We start from the raw sequence: 22,276 nt of genomic DNA, 5'->3' as shown, positions 1-22,276 counted from the left end.
ATGCTATCAGAGTGATGAATTGAAATGGGAGGAAAAAAAGGGAGCCCACGAGAGACAGAAAAGGGTGAACGGGAAGGTGGGAGGGAAAGAATTAAGTCTTTTTAATGAGGGCAGTTGTTTCAGCAGGCAAAAAGAATCGGGTTATATCAACACCGTATCAAATGATGGTTGTTAGCGGCCCACCTACTGTGAAATTATGGGTGGCGTGTTTTGGGTCTTTTCTGCCACTTATCCCACATTAAGGACCCTTTCTTTTGCTTTAGCTGGTTTGTGGATGCCCACAGATAAGGGCCTTAACGGACAGTTGGATACTTTTGATATGAGCGGTCATAAAGGTGCAGTTCCAGTTGCAGCTGCTCTGTCTGATCATATCTTGTCTCGACAGGAGGGCCTGTCAAAGCACACACCTTCATCAATAGATGGCTTTTTGCACCATTCCTCAAGCCTCATTTACCGCAAAGAGGACGAAGGATTCAGAGTAATAAGAGTGAGGAAAAACCTTGTGAACATAATGCACGATTTTCTCCTGTAGTGTATCTTTGACTGTGCAGGGATTATAAAAAGCACAAAGACCGCGGGGAACAAGCGACTAAGAACAAAACCTTGTTGACGTCAAGCATCCTTTGTGTATTAAGTAAGGCTGTGATGTCCTTTGCAGTCTCAGAGGTGCTGATAAAATGCTACTATCTGCAGCTATTCATTCTTCCTTGGATGTTTTTGTTCATTGTTTTGCATCCAAATCTGTTCTGATCAGTCCCTGGTTTGCATATTCATATTCCATCTTGCAGTCTGGTAATATTAATTTAGATATTCTGACGAAAATGAAGAGAAAGAACCATCACCAAGTCACCACTGACATAACTCGCACCAGAATTGAGACGTCAGGGCTTCAAAAGTGTGCATCCAGGCTGACTAATACCAGGAATACCACCCAAACGTCTTGTCTGTTCAACGGACAGAAATAGCTTTCAAGTATAACCAGGGAGAGAATATATGCCCATATAGAAACAGAGTGAACCTCTGGATCAGTTGACTGATTGTAGCAGGTAGAGTTCATAACTAATGAAATAAGACATTTGTGTGATTTGAATAGATGTCTATAGGGACTATGCTTCATTAGGCATGCAAAAGGATACACTTTTTGTGTATGGTCCTACCCCAAATCCTTGCAAATGTGGACTATCTATCTTAAATACCAAAGATTCACTGGTTTGCCGCTTTTCTCCGTTTCATATCGTTGCAAATTAATAATTTTTGTTTCAAAAAGTGCAAAAGTAACATTTGCCAGTGCTCGTCATGTTTTACGTCACCTGTTCACATGTCATCAGCCAGTTATGGGCCTGGCCCACACACACACACACACACACACACACACACACACACACACACACACACACAGAGGCGTAGCACAAAATTCTGGGCCCTGTAGAAAGGTATTTTCTATGGGCCCCTCCCCGCATCCACAGCTATTCATTCTAGCATCTTTTTGGGCCCTCCTCACATGAGGGCCCTGGGTACTCAGTCCCCTTTTACCCACCAGTCAGACGCCCCTGTGTGTGCGTGCGCACACACACACACACACAGAGACAGACACACACAGAAACAGACCCACACACACAGAGACAGACACACACTCACTCTCCCACACTCCCACTTCTCCCTATCCATAGAGTAAACACATCAGACTGGGATGTTTACTCTCTGGACCGTAACTGAAGGGACCAGATTAGTCTGTTTATATAGTGGAAAACAGTAGGGAGACATTTCCTGACTAATGAGCACACACACACACACACACACACACACACACACACACACACACACAGAGACATACTGTATATGTGTAAGTCAAAGCGTGTTGACATTGGTATTTAATTAAAATAGACAGCGTGATGCTGAAAACAAGATGCTGATGAGTAATGGTCTAATTGTTGGAACACACATAGAAATGCGCGCACATACAGAGCTTCATGGACAACTGACTAAAACATCAGCCTGCTGTCGTCATGGTGATATAGACATCAGCGGTAAAAGAACTCTGCAAATGAAGCTGTTCTACCGGCTCCTGTGTTATTTTGGGCTCTGGGTTTTTACGCAACCGGCTGAGTCTCTTGGGGTTTTTTTGTTGAATGTTTTTCCCCCTCTTCTCTCCTCTTCCTCCGAATAAATCCTGAGAAATGCTAATGACTAGCGTTTCATCCAGTCTGTGCTCCGACGCTCGGTGCGCTTCAAAAACTGACTCACCTGCCTCTCCTAAAATGTCCCTGAGAATAATAAAAAGAAGGATCTGCTTGTCGCCTCAAATCAACAGATGGAGAAAAGAAAAAAGAATGGGGGCTGCCTTAATGTTGACAGGCCGCGGCTTCATCCAGATGTCTCTCTTTGCGAGGAGCTGCAGTTAGCTTATGTGCTGCGGTGTAGGTGAACGTGACTCATGACCGCTTCATTTACCTCAAAGTCAATCCGTGAAATGTTTTTTTTTTTTTTTTTTTTTTTCCTGGCTGCTGTCTCGCCAATGGCATCATCCCTCGGCTGACCCACTGCCAGCAGAGTGGTATAAAAAAACCCGTTGTGTGCTCAAGGATCTGCATGGAACCAGTCTGAATGTTCTTGTTTGTTTGTGCACATTTAGAGTGTGTGTGTTTGTGCTGTAGTGAAAGCTCTGACAAAGTCTCAGGAGAATGCGGGATTGGACCGAAGCTATAGGGGTATTAACCTAAAACTGGCACTGCTCGATGCTTTTTGTTAACACAAAGCATCATGATGTGACTATTGACCGTCAATTCCACTGATATTGAGTTGAAGAGATTTAAGGGCAAACTGACAACTGGATGTAAAGTATGTGATTTACTGAGATTCATGAGCTCTCCCTTTTCTGTTTTTGCTGCATCCCACGTCCTCGTGTTCCACTAAGTCTCCCCCGTGGTACCACTAGATGAATAATAGAGGAGGAGAGTTAGCCGCGGAGTGAAAAATGAGCATCTGTCTGCTTGTGCATAGGCACCTGCTTGTGACTGCAAATGTGTTTTTTTAAAAAGGAGAAGACCCAGCGGACATGGTGTCCAGAAGTTGGGTGAAAGAGACATTGACAGGAAAAGACGCATGAAGCTACAGAAGCGACTACTGAGGAAACATGCCAAAGAAAGGAAAAAGACCGACTTCGAGGTTTCGTCTGCTCTAGGGATGGTTCAGACTACCGTGGGGGGTGTAGGGGTGCACTTTCCATCTATAATGTATCATCCTTTGCTGTTGGCAGAGGCAACACAAGCTCATGGGCTAGTTGGGGAATGCGACCACTGGTGTTAGCTCTGCAGCCAGCTGAGTCATTTGTAGTCTTTATAAAAGCGGTGTGTATTCAGCGGTTTGTAATCTTTTCTTTCATCCCTGGATGCATGTGTGTATGAGCTGTTGACGTTTCAACAAGAGAGGGATTTTCCCTTCTAGATTGATTCAGTCCTGCAGAGGTAAATTGATCCAATATATTCAAAGTCTAGCTTTTAAAAACCAAACATCCAAGTGCCCTCCATGTACAGTTAGGGTTCTGTAACTTCGAAAGCATGGGCTACATTTCAGATAGCTATTATATAAACCAATCAAAAAACTAGATTAGGTTTGTAATAGAATTATGAAAAGAGCTTAAGTACATATCTATCTTATCCTCTTTTTATTTTCTTCCTGAGGCTCCCTGAGGGGATCTCGCCCCTAAATTGGTAATCACTACTACGGGAGAAACTAGAAATCCATTTCTACCAAATCAGAGTCTCTGTTTCAATTTAAGAGCTGATAGAGAATAGGGATGTGTGATTCATAGAATCAATAGAATTACATTTTTTATTTTAATTGTATGTTTACTGCAATCGCATGGGGAAAGTAACATTTACATACTGTGAATCGTTTTTGAATCGAGAATCGATATTTTGAATTGAATTGATATCGAATCGTGACATTTTCTGAATGGTGCACCCCTAATGGAGAACATTCATGCCTTGTGTATTTCACAAAGTTACACAGTAGTCATAAATGACGGACCAAAAGACTTAAGGAGCAATGGAAAGTCGGGTAGGTTTCTGTTACAGAGCCCCCCCTCAGCCCGTCACCTTTCATCACAGGGTCTGTTTAGCTGACAAATAGTGCACCCTCTGCTGTGTTGCTTCAGGATATGCTCTCCCCCGCCAACAATTGGTGTATCAGTGACTCAGTGTAACTATAGAGACCACAGAACATCCTCCACTCCACTCATTTCTTTTATTCAACAAGACCTAAAACCGAAATGTCAAAGTAGATTGTGCGTCAGTGCCTCTAAAAACAACTCTTATGACTGAAAAATGATTCATATGAGTGTTCTCTGTTTAGGCAACTAAAACATCTTGGTTAAAGTTTGGGGATGGGCACCTTTTTATGGGTAAAAGAAAACAATGTTGATGGTAAGAGGGTGACTGCACGTGAATCGTAGCCTCCGCCGAGCAAGTTTTGCATGCCCAGCCGTTCACGGCAGTTTTTGCGGTGGGGAAAAAGTTATTTTAAAGTAAGCTGGAAGTAGATTTTAGCCTATTTTTTTTCCAACTTGTTTGTAGCAAATTGCACTGCCTAGATCAAACATGCATCCAAACCCATCTTTCCGTGACAATCGTGACACCTCTAAAATTCCCTTCGCTTTCATTGTGAACAAACCTGAACAACGTATTATAGGCATTATCTCCTTTGCTGCACGACAAATGACAGATGGTGTCATTTTGTTTTTCTGGGAAAGGACGGCCATTAATCCCAACGGCGACAGATCACCCGTCAGAAAAGCGTAAACAACAGTCGTTTCAAGCGGTTTGGATGAACGCCATGCGCTGTCGTCTTTCCGTTTGTAAGCGTCCCCTTTCGTCTCATTCTCCATCCTCTTCTCTATCATCCATTTATCAATATGCTAAATGCACGAGCCTGCAACAGCCACAACACAAACTGGCGACTTTGGTTGCCGGAGTTTTCTCAAGACTACTTATCAAACATGTTTCACTTTCCAGTTCAACAGGTTGGGAGGATGGGGCTACATTAAGAAATACAGGCAGGAGTGTCAATGTGACAGAGAAAAGACTAGTCCCTCCCCTCACCTTTTATCTTTTTCTTTTCCTGGTCCTGTCTTATGTTGTCTCTTCTTTTCCTCTCCTTGTTTTCCCTTCTCTCCTATCCTCTCCACTCCTCTCCTAGTTTCTTTACCTCTGCTCTTCTTTACCTACTTCTCTTCTCCTTTCTTCTCTTGTCATCTTATCTCTTGTCTCCTCTCTTCTCCTCTTGCCTCCTCTCCTCTTTTCCCGTCTCGTCTCATCTCCTCTACTCTCATCTCCTCTCCTCTCCGGGGAGGATTAGGACAGAGTCCTTTTCATCCTGCTGTAATCCTACACTGGCAACCCAACTCCAACAAGAATACACACACACACACACACGTACACACACACACACACACTTTGCTGTGAGATATCTATATGTCCTGGGGGTTTTTCTCAAATAATACCATTCACATCACATACAATATGACCACGTAGCCACACAGTTTGCTTCCTGTTTATCTGGAAGGAGAGGATGTTCTGAGATTTTGCAGTACATTTTCTGCTCTGGTTGTTCCTGTTCTCCAAAAAAAAAAAAAAAAAAAAAAGGTGAGAGAGAGAAATATGAACAGTCTGATCTACCTCCCAGCCTGTCTCACTCATCCCCCTCGAGGTGGGGCCTTGCTGCGACTCCTGTCAGCTGAGCTTATTCCTCTCTCCCCCCCCCGCTGGGACCTACAATGGCAGATTGGCAACCTTAATACCACAGCTCTCTTTATCTGCCTGAATTAAAACCCAATTGGCCAAGAGTTATGGGAATTGCTGGCTCAGGGAGAGCTCTTAATTTATTTCTTTTATTTTTCAGGAATTATGTGTGTGGGCGCATTTTAGGGGGAAAAATGTAATCTGAGAGATAGAAGCTTAAGGGCTATCAGTCAGGATTAAACACTGAAGCAATACAGTTAGATGCAGAGCTCTTGTTAGCCCTTTATTAAGAAGGATGTGTGTTTGTTTTCGGAAGGATGGGGCCTGTGTGTGTGTGTGTGTGTGTGTGTGTGTGTGTGTGTGTGTGTGTGCGCTTACAGGAAGTGCTTGTGAGGCAAGTAGGATGTGCAGGAAGTGTTTGGCTTGGCTGAGCTGTCAGCTAGGGTGCTGCTCTGAGGATTGCTGATGCAGGGGGCAACCGCGCAAAAGATTCCCCCTCTTTTGTCCTGCATTCAGTCTTTACAGCAGAAACACACCACAAAGAAGACACACACAACGAAATCCTGTAAAGTCAGCTGCGACAGGAAAATAGCTGTGAAGTGGACTCGTTGTTCTCGGCTGTCAACTAATTGAGCCATCCATCAATTTTATTCCACTGCCAGGAAACAGAGGAACCTGGTCACTTATGAAACGTGGGAGTGTGATCGGCAAGCCACACTTGTGTTACATAACTAGTCCATGTCCCTGCTGCACAGAGAGAGCAAAGTTGTGTATTCAAAATAGGACAGGGTACAGGGGAAGGGTATGTCAGGACAAAGGACTCATCACCGGTGACCATACAGTAAGCTGTTTTATGTGAGCTTTAGGGCTATGCAATTTGGATAAATTGTTCTATCATGGTGGTGTGTATATCATTTTCATAAAATGATGTCCTCAGATGTTTTGTTTCGTCCAACCAACGGTCTCAAATGCGTTCAAAATGTTTGCCTGAAAAATGCAACCACTTGTTGCAGCTTTGAAACCAATTGCAGTGAATAAATGAATGCTCAAAAAGCAGAAATATAGTTTTCATTGTTCAAAAAGTCAAGTAAACACACTCCATTAGACACTATGAGAAAAGCAATGGGAGCGCCAAAGAGGTGGGATCCCTCCGCCATGATTTGCAGATTGGACAGAAGTAGCAGAGGGAGAATAGAAGGAAAGACGGCTACGAATGAATGAAAGTAAAGAGGTGCCGTGTTGAAAGGCGAGACAGCAGGGAGGGAGTTGTTATCGTTGCACATACGGCGCTGTCGCCAAATTCTCAGTGACATACCACAGTACCCTGAGTCTGCGCTCGCGCTCCTGCCTGTCCCATATCTTCTGTGGTGACAGCTGATGGGAAGATTGCCCGCCAACTTAAGTCAAAGTACAGAGTAGACTGTGTCTAGGAGGGGAGGAGAGAGACTGACAGAGCACATGAGCTCTTATACATTACACATGACCTTATTCTTATCACTACCCATGACTTCAATCTTTTCCCTCAGCTATGCTTCTATATATTATAGCTCTTCGGGGCCCACTACTTCACTCATCAACCACATACATTATAGATGTACATCCTGTCCTCGTAGATCCCTGAGGGAAGCACTTGTGATGAGGTAAACTCTTCATTGAGGGATGGAACCACTGTGTAGCCATCAGGCTCCACTGACTCACATGCTATAGTTGTTTTTCACAAGAGCTGTCAGTGGATTTAATTGTCTCATGTGTTATTGCTATTTTGTGCATTTTCCTGGACCGCGTTCAGATTCAACAACTGCTTTCACACTTCACCAGATGTGCTGGATTGTCGACTTTGGACCGGACAAACTCTAATTAGAGCGAGTGTGAAAATGTCCTATCTAAAGATAGAAAAATCTAAAGGTGTATGTGAACAATGTGGTTTTCATAAGTTTTATGTTGGGGGAGCATGCTGACAAAATCTTCACGAAGATGTTATTTGAAATTTGCAGTGAAAATCATCAAATGTCACAGCAACATCCTACCCAGAGTTGTTTCCAATTGCCCTCTTTGTTTTTTTTTGTTTTTTTTTCCCCGACCAGACTCGTCGGGGCACTTGACGTCCTCGCCCCTGGGCTCACCCACATCCCACCGGGGAATGCACCCGTCTCTGCTCAGTCCGACGTCCATGGGGCCCTCCGGCTCTCTTCACTCTCCCATCAGCACGCTGAGTTCGCCCATGAACGGCCTGGCCTCCCCCTTCTCCGTCATCAGCTCGCCCATGGGTCCCCACTCCATGAACTCGCCCGGCATGGGCTACGGCCCCAGCGTCAGCCCCCAGGTGAGGCCTGTGACAGACTCACCAACACGCACACACACATCTATTTATTAATATTGACACTTGAGAGTTAGATGTCTGGTTTGTTTGATTTTCTTCTAGTAAGTAATTACAGTGTCTAAATTACTCTGAATTCTGCAAATTAGCTTGAACAATACAACTACTATGCATACATATTTACAACAAACACTATAAAACTTGTTAATCAGAGTTTTAGAGGTGCTGTAGGTGATATTTTCTTTTTCTTTTTTTTTTAACCTTTGGACAATGCTAGGCTCTCTGAGCTGTAGCCCCATATTAAACAGACAGACCTGAGAGCACAACTTTTCGGCCAAACAAGTGAATAAGCATATTTCATGATATGTTGGACAATATAAGCATGTTGAACTATTCCTTGGAAAAAGGAAGTTACAAGCTACTTTCAGAAACCAAAAGGTTTCATGTTGAGCAGCCTCCACCATGGTTTCATGAGGTTTTGCTGTGCAAAAACTAACCAGAGAAAAGGTTATGTATTGTGTCTTACAAACTGCATTCACATGTCTCAGAAGTGCAAATTACGGTCTCTTACAGTTGAACACACACACACACACACACACACACAAGCCAGGCCCCAGCAGACAGAGGCCCGGCTTTGACCCCATGCCACAGTTAATCAAGGCCCATTCAACTGTACTTTGCTCTGTCACTCGTTCTTTTATATGTGAGGCCTATTTGTCACTCTCTCCCGCCTTATTTTGCTTCCTTCTCTTTTCCCTTCATTCTCCTTCTCTCTGGCTGTCTTTCTCATTTTTCCCTTTCTTGTTTTCTTATTCCTTGTCTCTTTCACACCATCTCCATTTCCTGTCTCTTCGTCTGTCTTTTTTATTCCATCAATAAGCCTCAGTTTCTTTGGTATTAATGAAAAAAAACACACACATACACACACAATTAAGACATCAAAGCCTGCATTGGCCCAGTTTCCTTCTGAAGCCATATCTGAAATTGAAATAGTCCCCCCCCCCCCCCAAAAATGCAGTGGCTGCCCTTTTCTGTTTGTGAATAATTGTGTTATAGTGTGTCGGCAATGTGATGCTATTTGGGATGGGCTCTCTCCGCTATTGTTGGGCTTATCGCCGAAGTGTCCCACATGTAATGGAGTTAAGGGTGGATTAGGGGCACTTTCAGAAAGCGGCCAGAATCTTTCCTTGCTAGAAAGCCTCTCTTCTCCCTCCCCACCCCTCTCCGGCTGATTCTTCTACGCTTTTTAATTCCAACACTTTCATCTCTGCGGCTCTGTCCCCGGGCGGCATACTTTGTATGCAGGTTGAGTGTTTAGGTAGCAAACGTTACAGATGATTGTCTGTCTCGGTCTGACTCATTTGAATGAATCTATACCAGAAGCTTCAGTGATCCCTTCTGAGTGTGTACATATTTAGCATGTAAATATGTATTAGTAATCATAAAAAAGGATCATGTGCTTTAGGTGTTCTTCTGCTCTCTGCCGCTTGGCCAATCCTGCCATTTTTAACAGCTATAAAGAGCAGGTAACAGCTGTTCTGTGTGGTGACCGTTTTAATACTGTATGTACAGTAATTACAGCACGTGTTTTGCCTTGTGTAACAGGTCGTGTCTGGTTTCTAGTCTTTAACGATGCTGCACTCTTTTGAACTTGCTGAAACAGCTGGTATAAGGGTAAATGGCTGCAAAAAAAATGTTGATTGGCAACGCTTTTTCTTTTGCAATTTGTGCTGTTCACATTTCATTCTTTGACGTGGCAAGCGTGGACATATGGATGTCAGGGCGAGGTATCGAAAAACGATACTAGTTCCGATATGATAATTGAATTTCAGTATCAATACCCAAATGATATCTTCCATTTGAGACCTACAAACATACAAACATTTTCTACGAACCCATTTTTACATCAAAGGGGTTATAGTATGGACTGGTAAGGGTCGGGGTGGGGAATGGAGCACCACCCTCTTCCTTGAGGCTTACCGCCCGTTTCGAGATGCCAGTGTGTGGTAAAGCACTAAACTGTATCCCCACCCATCCAACCGGTCACTGAGGGGTGGGCAGCACTGCTCACATTGTCATTTTTTTGAGGGTGGTTGGGATTGTTTGGGATTCAGTTTGTGCTATTAAGTTATAAAAATCACAAATGGAATAAATACGGTAAATACAATTCAGTAAAACACACAAAAAAAAAGTAAAGCAGTATCTCTCATTCTTCAAAATCCCATATAAGGGCATGAGAAACAGTTACCCTCCGTTATCCTGATTCCATGTTTACCTTGAACCTGAATAGTTTTTCGGTAATGACTTTAATGCGTCTAAAGCAGCAAGTATTGCAAGTACCAAAAGTTGGCATTGCCTGGTCAGAATTGTAATATTGTTTACTTCCTGATTTTAATTATAATTTCTAGGGCTGTCCTCGACTAAAGAAATTCTTAGTCGACTAACACTTATACGATTTTGTCGACTAATCAATTAGTTGATTTAATTGACAGAGCTGTGCGCTTTGAGAGGTGGTTAAGACTAGAAAAGCTCAATATAAAGGTAGTTAATTAACCATCTGTAAAACTGAGTTTCTCCACAATTAATCCTGCAAAAGCACCACTTTAAATCTTGTGTTTACCATAAATGTGCTCAGACGTTTCTTGGAAATAAGTAATTAAGCATGAATGAGCATAAAAATGACTAATCGACTAAAGAAATCTTAGTCGACTAAGACCAAAACGACCTCTTAGTCGACTAATCGACTAAGAGGTGGCAGCCCTACTAATTTCTGAGATTTAAGACTGTATTTCTTTTGGACGCTTTAGTTTTGCTTCTTGTGTTATAACTGATGTAATGGAGTCATTTGGCTGACTTTGTTTTAATTATTTAGCTATAAGCAGTACAAACATGTAATGAATGGTAGTGTAGTTGTAAGCATATATACAGTTTTAAGTGTTTATTAATGTAAACTATTTGTCAACAATTATAACTTTTCCTATGAGGACATATTTAATATTTTATGTTTTACTATATTGTATATTATGCCTACAGGAGTTACAGTATATTTGTTGACAAACAGGTTAAAACAAACTGTACCTGCATACAACTATTTTATAGTGTTCTAAACCTTATAAATGCTGAATAATGGGGATTTAAAATAAATTAAAAAAAATAAATAAAAAAGATTCAAAACTTGTTTTTAACACAAAAAGTAAGGCGTGAAAAAAAGTATTGTAATTGGTTTTTTCCACCAAATCTCAAGTGCCAGTGTTGAAGCATTTCAAACCCAGCCCCCAAAATCTTGAACGTTTGCATAACTGAGACTGCAGCAGCTGCAGCCTGTTGCTCAGTGAGGGCGGAGGACGGCAGTTTGATGTGAGTAGCGCGGCTCAGAGGTTAAAGATGGTGTCGGGGCCCTGTGGTCGTGAGGCGCGGCACTTGTGATGAGACGTGATTTGAGTCAGACGGCGTATGCCACTTGTTTTTAGCACTCGGCTGACTCGCTGTTTTCATGAGCAGTTGACTGGAACGGGGTCACAGCTCATCCTCCTCCCTACTTAACCACCCAGAGGCCAGTACAAGACCCTCCGCCTATACACACACACACACACACACACAAACACAAACTGGGCATGGACACACTGTAAACTCACTTACTGGTACCTTATATTTCTGTTTTACTTCCTTATTGATTTCCTAAGCCGTTCTCATCACAACTTGTTTACCATGAACTACAATCATCAGTGTCTTCTTTTAGCAGGAAACACAACTTTCAGAGGGATGACAATATAAAAATCCAGGTGGAAATCTCCTTTAACCACTCTGGTTCTTATTAAAAACCTGCGTGATTTCCAATGAGTATTGGCAAAAACCAAAACCAATGAGCCTGAAGTATCTCCTACATCAAAGACGCAAATGACAACCTGATGAGAACAGAAGACGGGATGAACAAAACTCCCATTCTTACTGGGATGCTGCACCCTCCGACAGCCAAACCACATGTAAAGGGAGAGACTGTCCTTTATCATCAGCCAATTCTTACATCTCAAGCAACGGTACTTCCCCTTGAGCTGTGTCCCGAACATCCAGACATGCTGACATACTGTGGTTGCATACGTCTCGCGTTTTGTCGCGTCTATTCTGTGCATCCTGGCTATCTGCTGTGTATATTGTTGGAGAAAAAAAAAAACATCTGCATTGTTCTGAGGAGGCCCACACTCCGACATATATTTTACATGAATGGTTTGCTGGCAACGCAAAATGCATACTTTGTCTTTCGCTTGGTGGTTTTGCCGTTATTAGACATGCCGTCTCTTTGTTTCCGGCGCTGTATGAGGGGAAATATGGCGAGACATCTTCCCCGGGTATCTGGTCAGGGGGCGTTGCCAGGCCACAGCAATGCCCAATAGGATCAGACCCATCAGTGGTCGCGTCTGTGGGCTTGAACTCACTGAGGATACAGACCATCTCAGGATTAGAGACACCACAACTCTCCAAGCAGCTGGAAGGGATTATACGCAGGGTTGGAACACATTTTACACTTCCAGTGACAATGGAGTGTGTTGTCTGGCTGTTTTTTTTTTTTTTGCAGAAAAAAGGGGTTCTTTATCATCAGACCACCGCCGGCTCCCTCCACGCTCTCCCACTGAAACCTTGCTGAGAATCCTTAACCAACAACAGGCCTCCAGTGTCTCTCAACACTTCTAGAAACACATAAAACGATTGTGTGTTTCTGGAGTCGAACACAGAAGACACACTAATTTGAAAAAGGTGTAAATGTTTTACAAGAAATGGAACACGCGCTTAATAAGTTATAAATGAGCGACAGTGGTGATGTCATGCGCCAGTTTTGGGTACGTCGTTTTGATGCGAGGGGTCGCTAGGAGACTGAATCACAACACACCCGAGTGAAAGAAAGAGAGGGAGAGAACCTCGGCCCCTTCCTGTGTGGGAGTAATAACGGTCCATGCCGCGGCTCCGGTCTTTGATGGACCTCGCTGTAGTCACTCTGCATGACATCATGGTTGCATGGCTCTAATGGCCCCACAAAGGGGCTGTGTGTAGGGTCCCAGGAGAACAGTTAAAGCTCTCTAATGTCAATCAACCCTCAAATGGATGGGGGAGAAGATTTCTTTTTTTTTTTTTTAGGCAAAGCTGTCTCCAGGTAGCAATTAGAAGGCCCCCCCTCCACCCCCTCCAAGCAATGGTAGTTCAAGGAAGTGTAACTAATGTGTAGAATTAATCAAGTTGTGTTTCACTAGACGTTTAGTACAGACTTACTTAGCTCTTAGTTTAATGAAGAGAAAACCTCTCTATTCTTTTGAATTGTCTCCTGTTACATAAGCAAACTTTATCATATTTTAGAAGTTTCCCCTTTCTTAATCAGCTGTTGCTGCTATTAATGCAAATATCCGGCATCTGGTTCATATTAAAACTGTTGCAGCAGTTCAGGGAGCACATTTCCTTTGCCTTCCCTAGAAAGCTTTTATTCTGAAACATATGCATGAAGTGTTGTTTTGTTGAAATGGTGAAAGCACAGAACGTGCAATCATTGATGAAGAACATGGTTTTCCTTGCAACAGGGTGGTTAGTTGAAGAATTACTGCGGTTGAAATGCAAATTGTGAAGAATTCACCATGTAGCTGTCATAGCCCAGGTACTTTCCATTGGCATTCCTTTGCGACTGCCGTTTTTTTGTTCTAAAAGACCGTAGGCCATGATTTGAGAAGTGCCATGCAGTGCGATAGCGTCGGGGCTTGTCTGTGTGTTCTGACTTGTGTTGGGCCACACAGGAGACGATGCATTTAGGAGGTGGCAGGTATAAGGGATAGAAACTGTAACATTAGGTTTAAGTTTCAGAGAGCAGCCCCCTAATGCCGGCTCTAGACGTTGCGGTTTGAATGCCTCAGGGGGCACACATTTATTTTAAAGCTTCAAATAATCCCTATAGGGCTTTAATTGCATCTGGTGGTGTGATCTTACAGCAACCCAACACTGTCTGTGGACAGACATGTACGCAGTGGCATGTCTGTGGGGTATAATGCCACTAACTAAAGAATTCTACTACTTATAGACATCTCACAACACAATGTATAGCATATAAAGACAGGAGTAAAGATACAAACATGGGTCAAACTGCATTTTTGAAATATTTGCTGTATCACATGAAGATAAAAATTGTGTCTGAACAATAATAGATAAACTGTCAACAACATTCTGACCCTTTTCATCCAAAGAACATAAAAACAGATTATGAAAAGGTTTTCGTAAAACTACATTCTGCCTGTATTGGTGTTAATCAGCGCCACTTCTTGTTTGAAGAGCTAATCAATGTAGTCGTTGTAATGAACAAGTAAAAACATTAGTATGTAAAAAGCAGGACGACTGGCTAGTGGATTTATCAGTCAGTTATCTGCTGGACGGTAGACAATGGAAATACAACTGAATGACTTGCAGGATATAATCAATCTAAAAGTCAATTACTGCTGGATTGCGTGCCATTTGACAAAAGATATACCACTCAGTTGATTTCCGTGTAGCATACTAGACGACGCTAGTATGAAGAATGACTTGATGATAATGGACACACTCAATCATTTATCACTGGATGGCTCTTGTTTTGACTCTGAAAATACTTCTTGATCCATCACGAAGTGATACGTTGGACAATCAACAATCTTGTACCTGCTGGAGGACATACCAGTGGAATACTCACAGGTTGATTAACAGTTGGGAAATGAAAAATAATAATCGCTTATGTGACCGAGGAATTGGGTGGTCAGTTAATTGCTGGATGACTTGCTAATGGACAATGGAAACACTTGTCAGTGAATCACTGAATGACCGACAGATGACATACATGAGCATGACCACACCCATATACAGGCTTATTAGACATTTAAACTGTGACTTTATAATCCGGGTCCTCCCACGTGGCAGCGTTCGACACTATAAATTCAAACCTGTACGTTTTCATACCCTGTTTTAACCGCACACTAAACCAGATGGATGCACACTGCAGACAAATGTAGGCAAACTACATTTGGGGAGACAGGTTATGTGTGCACATGATTGATGGACTGAAAGTACAGTCATTCACAATGTCTGAAAAGTCATTTATTAAACTTTTCTCTCAATCCTGTGATGTGCGTTGTTTAAGATAACCGTACAGTTGTAATTTAGAAGCTGCATGACTTAGAAATGAATATGCATATCTGTAAATTTGCTCCAATCAACTAATAGAACAACTTCTTTAACTTGTTAAGAGTGGCAATATTTATTCTCAAGTTGACAAAAACAGTGCTAAAACTAAAGATTTAAATTTGAATAGTTTATTGGAATAACTTCACACTTTATCACCATCATCACATGGCTGTGGTATAAGATGTTCCACTCTGTGCCACAAACCTTAGCAAAACAATAGGCACTTTGCTTTATGCAGTATTTATTTTGTAAGTGCGTGGCTCATTGTGGATTACTCCTTGATTAGAATGGAAGTGCCATGTCTTAAAGTCTAGTACTCATTAAATATGCATGGTGCCAAAGTGATAATGTGCAGTTAATTATGCAAATTGTTATTGGAGCCAGAATAGTATGGTGATGATCATCAGACACTGCATCAATGTACACTTGTACTGCTTGTTTGTAAGTGTATTTCTCTTTCTTTAAACAAACCGATAGCTTTAGACATGAAGTTATACAGACTGACAAGTCAAGGATTGGACCCTTCTGGCGACCGGGATCAACATCGCTACATGGACCCACAGGGGGGAGTCAAATTCCAGTGACTGACATCAGGTCAAGCATCATTGTATGTGTGTATTTATGTTCTCCGGTTTTACAAAGAGCTCACAAAGAAATAACTGATTATTAGTCAAGACTGCAAGTCAACCTCATTTTATGAATACAGTAATATCAAGCAGGTAGAAACGTGATGTTATTGTAGAGATAGAGGAGACAGCTACTGTGTCACAGCCATTATACACAGAAAAGGATACATGCACAACACACCTTTTCACTTTCCGATTGATCAGGGAAAATCTAATTGATGTGGTTATGCACATACACGTTAGGGTTACTAAATGATTTCCATAAACGATAAAAGTCACTTACACATTTTGGCAGATCACTTTCTTGACATTTCACAGTCAGAAGACAGATTTAAAAGTAGTTTACCATTGAGTGTATGCTAAAATCACATATACACTGTAAATCAAATCCTGCCATTTGTCTGTCTTGCCTTCACACCTCAAAAGCTTTTTTTTTTTTTTTTTTTTTTTTTTTGTTTAGTCAACACCAGAGTTTGATCGACAGCTTTCACACCAGCCCAAAATGAACAGAACCAAACGGGCGAATGCATCAGAGTTTGTTTAAACCAACCCAAGCACTTGTGGAAAGTAAAACGTGTGATTTATTTATGAAAAGAGCAAAGGAAAGCAGGAGAAGCTTGTCACAACTCAAATACTCTATGAAGACTGTCTATAGTTAGGAGGAGATAAAAGACTGTTGGAGAAGACTGTTGTGAGAGGAGAGTGACTCCATGGTTGTAAGAGCTGCCCTGTCAGTGGTAGGCAGTGCAATGCCCACAGGAGCAGCACTGTTTCCTATTAAAACAGCCCTTATGCCCATCCACCCAAAAACCAAGCCAAAAGGACACAGTTCTAGGCATGCATGCTGACAGAACACACATGCATGCACACATGAAATCCAGAAACGCATGCATGCAGACACGCACACCTGACGAATTAAAAATACACATATGCATGCCGCGGACCCAACCCCTCTGTGCGCTCACACACTCCCATGGATGCCAAAAACACTTGTTGGGGTCAACACAAACATATAAAGAAACACACACACACACACACACAGATATAGCCAAGCTGAGGTGAGACAACTGCTGAAAGTCACTCTGTATATTCCCACTCCACCGCTGTAAGGCTTGCTGCCTTTCGTGCCGCTGATAGTCTTAATATCCTTTTTTTGACTGGAACAAAAGTTTCTGTCAAAACACACACACTCAAGCGCCAGCAGTACTTGCGATGATTCATTTTATCTGTTGTGGCACAGCATGGGGTGAGTGTTAGAAACCTCCGAGCTGTCTAGAATAATGTCTGCTTCTACTGAATTCTATCCACCGGGAGAGAGACAAGAGAGTGTTTTATCAGAGCTGAGTGACAGTAAAGGCAGACCTCGGAAGGATTTCTATGTTGTCACTAAACACTACCATTTGTTAATGGTTAATAAGTCATAGTTGTATTCACTTGCACATCATTAATAAGCCATTAGAATGCACAAATTGTGGGTTGCCAGTAGGGGTGTATGATTCAGAAAATGTCATGATACAATTACGATTTGATTCAATATCGATTTTCGATTCCAAAACTATTCTCGATTTAAAAATAAAAACTTTTGCAACTAAAAACTGCAAATATGCCAAGCTTTGGCCAGCTTTTAAATACATTTAATTCAAGTATAAAACTCTTAAATAAAAAGAGCTTTTACCTATAGCTTTAAAGTGTTAAAACTGCTAAATGTGGTTTAAACGAATACGCCACCGTTTGTTGAAATAGGGCTTATCACGGTCTACCCTGGCTGTAGATAGGTGGGCCAATGCATTTTTTTGTCTCAGTGCAAGTAATTAGGTTGTTTTTTGTCTTTTGTTGGCTCACTTTTACTCACAACATGCTAACCGGCAACATAGGGTTCCATTCACTACGCTAAGCTAACTAGCGGCGGCGCTGCCGGTGTTGCACCGGACTAAAACAATGCATGCGCAAAAAATGCGTTGGCCCACAGCTACAGCTAGGGGAGACCGTGATAAGCCCTATTTCAACAAACGGTGGCATATCCCTTTAAGGAGTACTTCAGCTACCAGGTTGACTGTTGAAATGTGAACTTGACTGGGCACATTGAACTTCCTTTAATGTTAGGCCCTTTCTCTTTAGAGAACTAACTACAGTCCATTCAACAGAACTTTTGTGATGTGTCAGAATCACATAATGGATACACATTTTTGTGTGTGTGTGTGTGTGTGTGTGTGTGTGTGTGTGTGTGTGTGTGTGTGTGTGTGTGTGTGTGTGTGTGTGTGTGTGTGTGTGTGTGTGTGTGTGTGTGTGTGTGTGTGTGTGTGTGTGTGTCCAGTTCATAGTCCACCACTTGCTGGAATCTGTACATTCTTTTGCAGAAACAGAAGCTGGTCGACGGGTATTTTGGAGTGGGCATGCTCCGCTGAGCAGTTACAATGTCTCCGGCAGTTGAAAACACTCTTTCTGATGCAACGGTGGGAGTTTAGAGCATTGAAAGAGTGCGTTTGTTGACTGGCACGTTATGAAGAGGTACTTTAGGTTGTTGTTCACGTCCACATCTTTTAATGTTAATCTCTGGGTGATACCGTACCATGTGAGTTCTCAAGTTTCTGGTGTTTCCAAAATACTTAACTTTCCTGCATATAGCATGATTCCTATCAAGTGCCGTCTTCCCCTTGAGGTTATAAAAGCCGAGATGTGTCCAAACTCTCGCCTTCCATGAGGATGGAGCAGGTTGAATAATTTCTGTGAGGTTTGTCATTGTTTGCGCCGACTAAACTACTTGCGCTGCACTCGTTCTTCTTCTGATTATGACAAGAGTGCAGAGGCGTCGGTGTGAATTTGACGCAGCACCATCTATGGGACAGGGGGAAAGAGATGGGCGAGGACACGCAGCAAAGGGTAGCAGGTCGGACTCAAACCCGCGCCGCTGCAGGACTCAGCCAACATGGGGCAAACGCTCTTACTGGGTGAGCTAGAGGCCGCCCCGAAAAGACAGACTTGATGGTTTGTTGTAATGTACAAAGCCATCATAAATATTATTCTGTAGATATTTTTTCTTCACTTTGAGTCAGCCTAACCTCAGTAATTGAGCTGGCAGTTATAATTGTGAGCTCACTACAAGTTATTTTTAATTAAAGCTGGTACATAAGCCTATCACTGATCTGAGTGATGACCATCAATAAAGTCATTATTGATGAGATATCTGTGAACTATACTATATTGTGCTGGCATAATCACAATTTAGCTATCCTTATTTTGGCAAACTATGACTATAAACATTTGAGGATTAATTTCACTTTATGTCAATACTATGTCGTCCAATGGGGATCATTTTCCACATCACAATGATTAACACTGACTTGAGGACAACAATAAACATGTTTCTAAGAAAAGGTGCAGTTAAAATTACATCTGGATGAGTAAAAAAGTCAAAGTCTGTGCTGAAAAGGCAGCAGTACAACAGCAAATAAAAGCAGTAGGAGACTATATTGAAACTTTATGAAAAATGTTAGAGCTACAAAATTGTCGTTTTGGACAGTTATTCCATGGATGTGAGGAGTAAGTAGAGATGTGGATTGTTAAAGGTTTCCTGTGGAGTTTTTGACCACTACGGAGCACTTTTTCTATGAGTGGGTGCCTGGTTTGTTTATCTTGCACATGTGAACATAACTTTTGTTTGTATAAAAGCAAACTCCGCAGGACCCCTTCAAGTCTCATGTTGTAGTCCATCTATACATCTTTCCTTCCTGTTTCCTTACCTTGAGTGTGACTTAATTTACAGTCGGACTTATTTGCAGACGACCCCTAGATTCATCTGCAAATAACTGTAATGCAGTCTGAACTATTGTGTGTATTGTGCGTGCTCTCACCCACGTGCCTGTTACATCTGTTCACGTTTGTGAACTATGCGAGTCAAACCGGTGTCTTTTGAACTCGTAACAGTGTGGTAACCGATCCAAAAGGGTGTCTTACTGTGAATGTACCCCGAGGGCCGCAGAAGAGCGGCCCCATTAACACCCCTCCCAGTCTGGAAACCAGATCCCCAATCTCTGCTGATACGTGTCCAGATAAGACTCTCACACTCACACCACGGGGAGGAGAAGAAAGTTCTGCTTCAGACATTCTTTGCAGCACCGCTGAGATAAGTTAGCTTTTAGGAGGAAGTGATTGTCAACAGGTGTCAAGAGGTTGAAAGGTGACACAGGGGTTATCATTAGGTGACATCATGACCTGATCCCTGTCCTCACCGCTCAGGAGGCAGCTGGTTAGGTGTCAACACAAGATTTGTATCTCATCCAGTCACACCTTCTGGCTCTTGCTCATCCTGCATTAATCCATACAGCCTCTTTTTTTCTTAATGTTAAATAGTTCTGTGTATGTGTTATTTGTTTCTGTTTTTATTGTTTGTTTATTTTATATTGACACTTTTAATATGTTGATGTATGCACCAACAACCAATGCACATTCGTTGTAAGTGCTACTTACTTGGCAATAAATCATTTTTGTGATTCTGAAATTAAGGTTACACAAATGCATCGCAGTTCAGTGAGTGATAACAGTTTTACGGTATAAGACGTGTAACAGTAAGAGTACTGTGTTCTATTGCTGGCCATGTTGTGCCACTGCATAATGGAAAGCCTTATAAAAGAATTCTGTAAGGGCGTTTTAAAAGAATTCTGTTGAAGATAACTTTCTCCGTGTTAAAAGGTGCCCTTGAAGTGGAAAGCAACTGAAGTTCCACATGAGGGTGGTGCACCAGGATTTGATGTCTGCTTTTGAAGTGTCTTTATGAGCAAAGTCTGTGCTCTGACTCTGAATCGAGCTAAGCGCGTCTTAAGCAAAGGCCTCCGCTGTCTCAGCTCTTCTTCTTCCCCTTTTCTCCTCTGTTTGCTCGAGGGACGACTCCTTTCTTTCTTTTTCATCACCATGTGTGTTGTCATAGCATACTAATAGTTTAAAAGGCCTGTTCTGCCGCCAGGGTTGTTCTTTCTATTAAAATAAATTAGAGTTGAGCATATATTTTACTCTGTATAATTGCACAACGTTTCTATGCCGCTTTTGTACGAAGCACATTGTGTTCCATTGATTTGTATGAAATGTGCCACAGAAATCAAGTTTGATTGATTGAGACACACACCTAATCAAAGCCGGCTGGTGAGATTATATCTAATTATTCTTATGTTTTGTTAAAATGAGACACTTGGGCTGATTGTTGCCCTTCATCTCAAGCTTCCATTGTATTATATTTATTATGGGATTTGCTGATTGGCCTCTATATATTAATGTAGTAAATGACTCCTTATTTTAGTGGTTGTAGCCAGTGGGCATAGTATAAAGCAGGGATGAAAAGATTGATCGATTAGTTGGTGGACAGAAAATTAAAAGACGGCAATATTTTGTCTTTCTTTTTAGTTTAAATCAAAGGGTTTGCTGCTTCTAGCTTCTCAAAAATAAACATGTTTTGCATTTCTATCTTTTTTGTTATTGTTAATTGAATATCTTTGAGTTTTAGACTGTGCCTCAGACAATTGCAAGCACTCTGAAGAAGTCGCCGTGGGCTCTGGGAACTTGTGATGAGCATTTTATTGCCATTTTTTGAGACTTTTTGAATTAAGATTAATGGAAAGATTATGGGTAGATAAAACTATAAGGACAGTACAGGTTAGTTGTAGCCATAGATTCCAGAAAACATGGTTTATTGTTCTGTGTTTTTATGAAACCAAAAAAACACTACTTCTTTCATAAATGTGTGTGCTTTCCACAATCTTTTCATAAGATTATAAAAAGATGTCACTCTTAGCATTAGATTTAGAGCACATCCATTTATCAATGCAGCTAATCACCATATATAAAAACTTGTAGCTACAACCTCGGCTCGTTAGAGCTAACACCCCTTTGTAGGAAGCATTAATTTATCAACTTTAACATATTGCAGCATTATGTCGAAGCCAGCGGGTGGCACGGGACATATAATCACATGTGTCAATTCAGTGCAGAATCTGACACCCGCAAGCAGACTGTACTGGATGTACCAATCGAATGTCCTCCACAATATGTTGCGTAACACCTGCAGCACATGAAATGGTGTTATTCAGCTGGAGCATTTCAGGCGCTCGTGTTGTACATTGTACTGCAGGGAATCTTGTGTCCTACATTTCCAGTCCTTGATTTTTAAATGCCCCACGTTGGTTTCTCTCCCTCACGCTGTAAAAGTTTGAAAGCCAAGCCTTGTATTCCTCCTAAAGGAGGATTGTCTATGGGTTTCCCAAGACGGTGAGGCTGTACACACAGCTGGCATACCTCCCTGTGAAGGGTCACATGTGTGTGTTGTAGGGGAAGGGCGCATGTATTCTATTTCCAGAACCAGTCCTGAGCCACTTTAATCCCCCCGCCTTGCCTCCATTGCCATGGGCAGAAAAGAAAGAAAG

The 22,276-nt window shown here is 42.0% G+C and overlaps 1 protein-coding gene across 4 annotated transcripts in view; it reads left to right on the top strand.

Annotated features, from left to right (window-relative positions):
• The window catches only part of rxraa (retinoid X receptor, alpha a), a 115,215-nt gene that overhangs the window by 62,703 nt on the left and 30,236 nt on the right, over positions 1-22,276 (top strand). For all 4 annotated transcript variants that reach the window (XM_028601692.1, XM_028601690.1, XM_028601691.1 and 1 more), the window contains exon 3: positions 7,823-8,061. In XM_028601692.1, coding sequence (XP_028457493.1) covers positions 7,823-8,061 — 239 coding nt within the window. The remainder of the gene's footprint in view (positions 1-7,822; positions 8,062-22,276) is intronic.

The sequence above is a fragment of the Perca flavescens genome, chromosome 16 (genome assembly GCF_004354835.1).
Source record: "Perca flavescens isolate YP-PL-M2 chromosome 16, PFLA_1.0, whole genome shotgun sequence".
Taxonomy (NCBI): Eukaryota; Metazoa; Chordata; class Actinopteri; order Perciformes; family Percidae; genus Perca; species Perca flavescens.
This window is presented reverse-complemented; position numbering and strand designations above follow the sequence as displayed.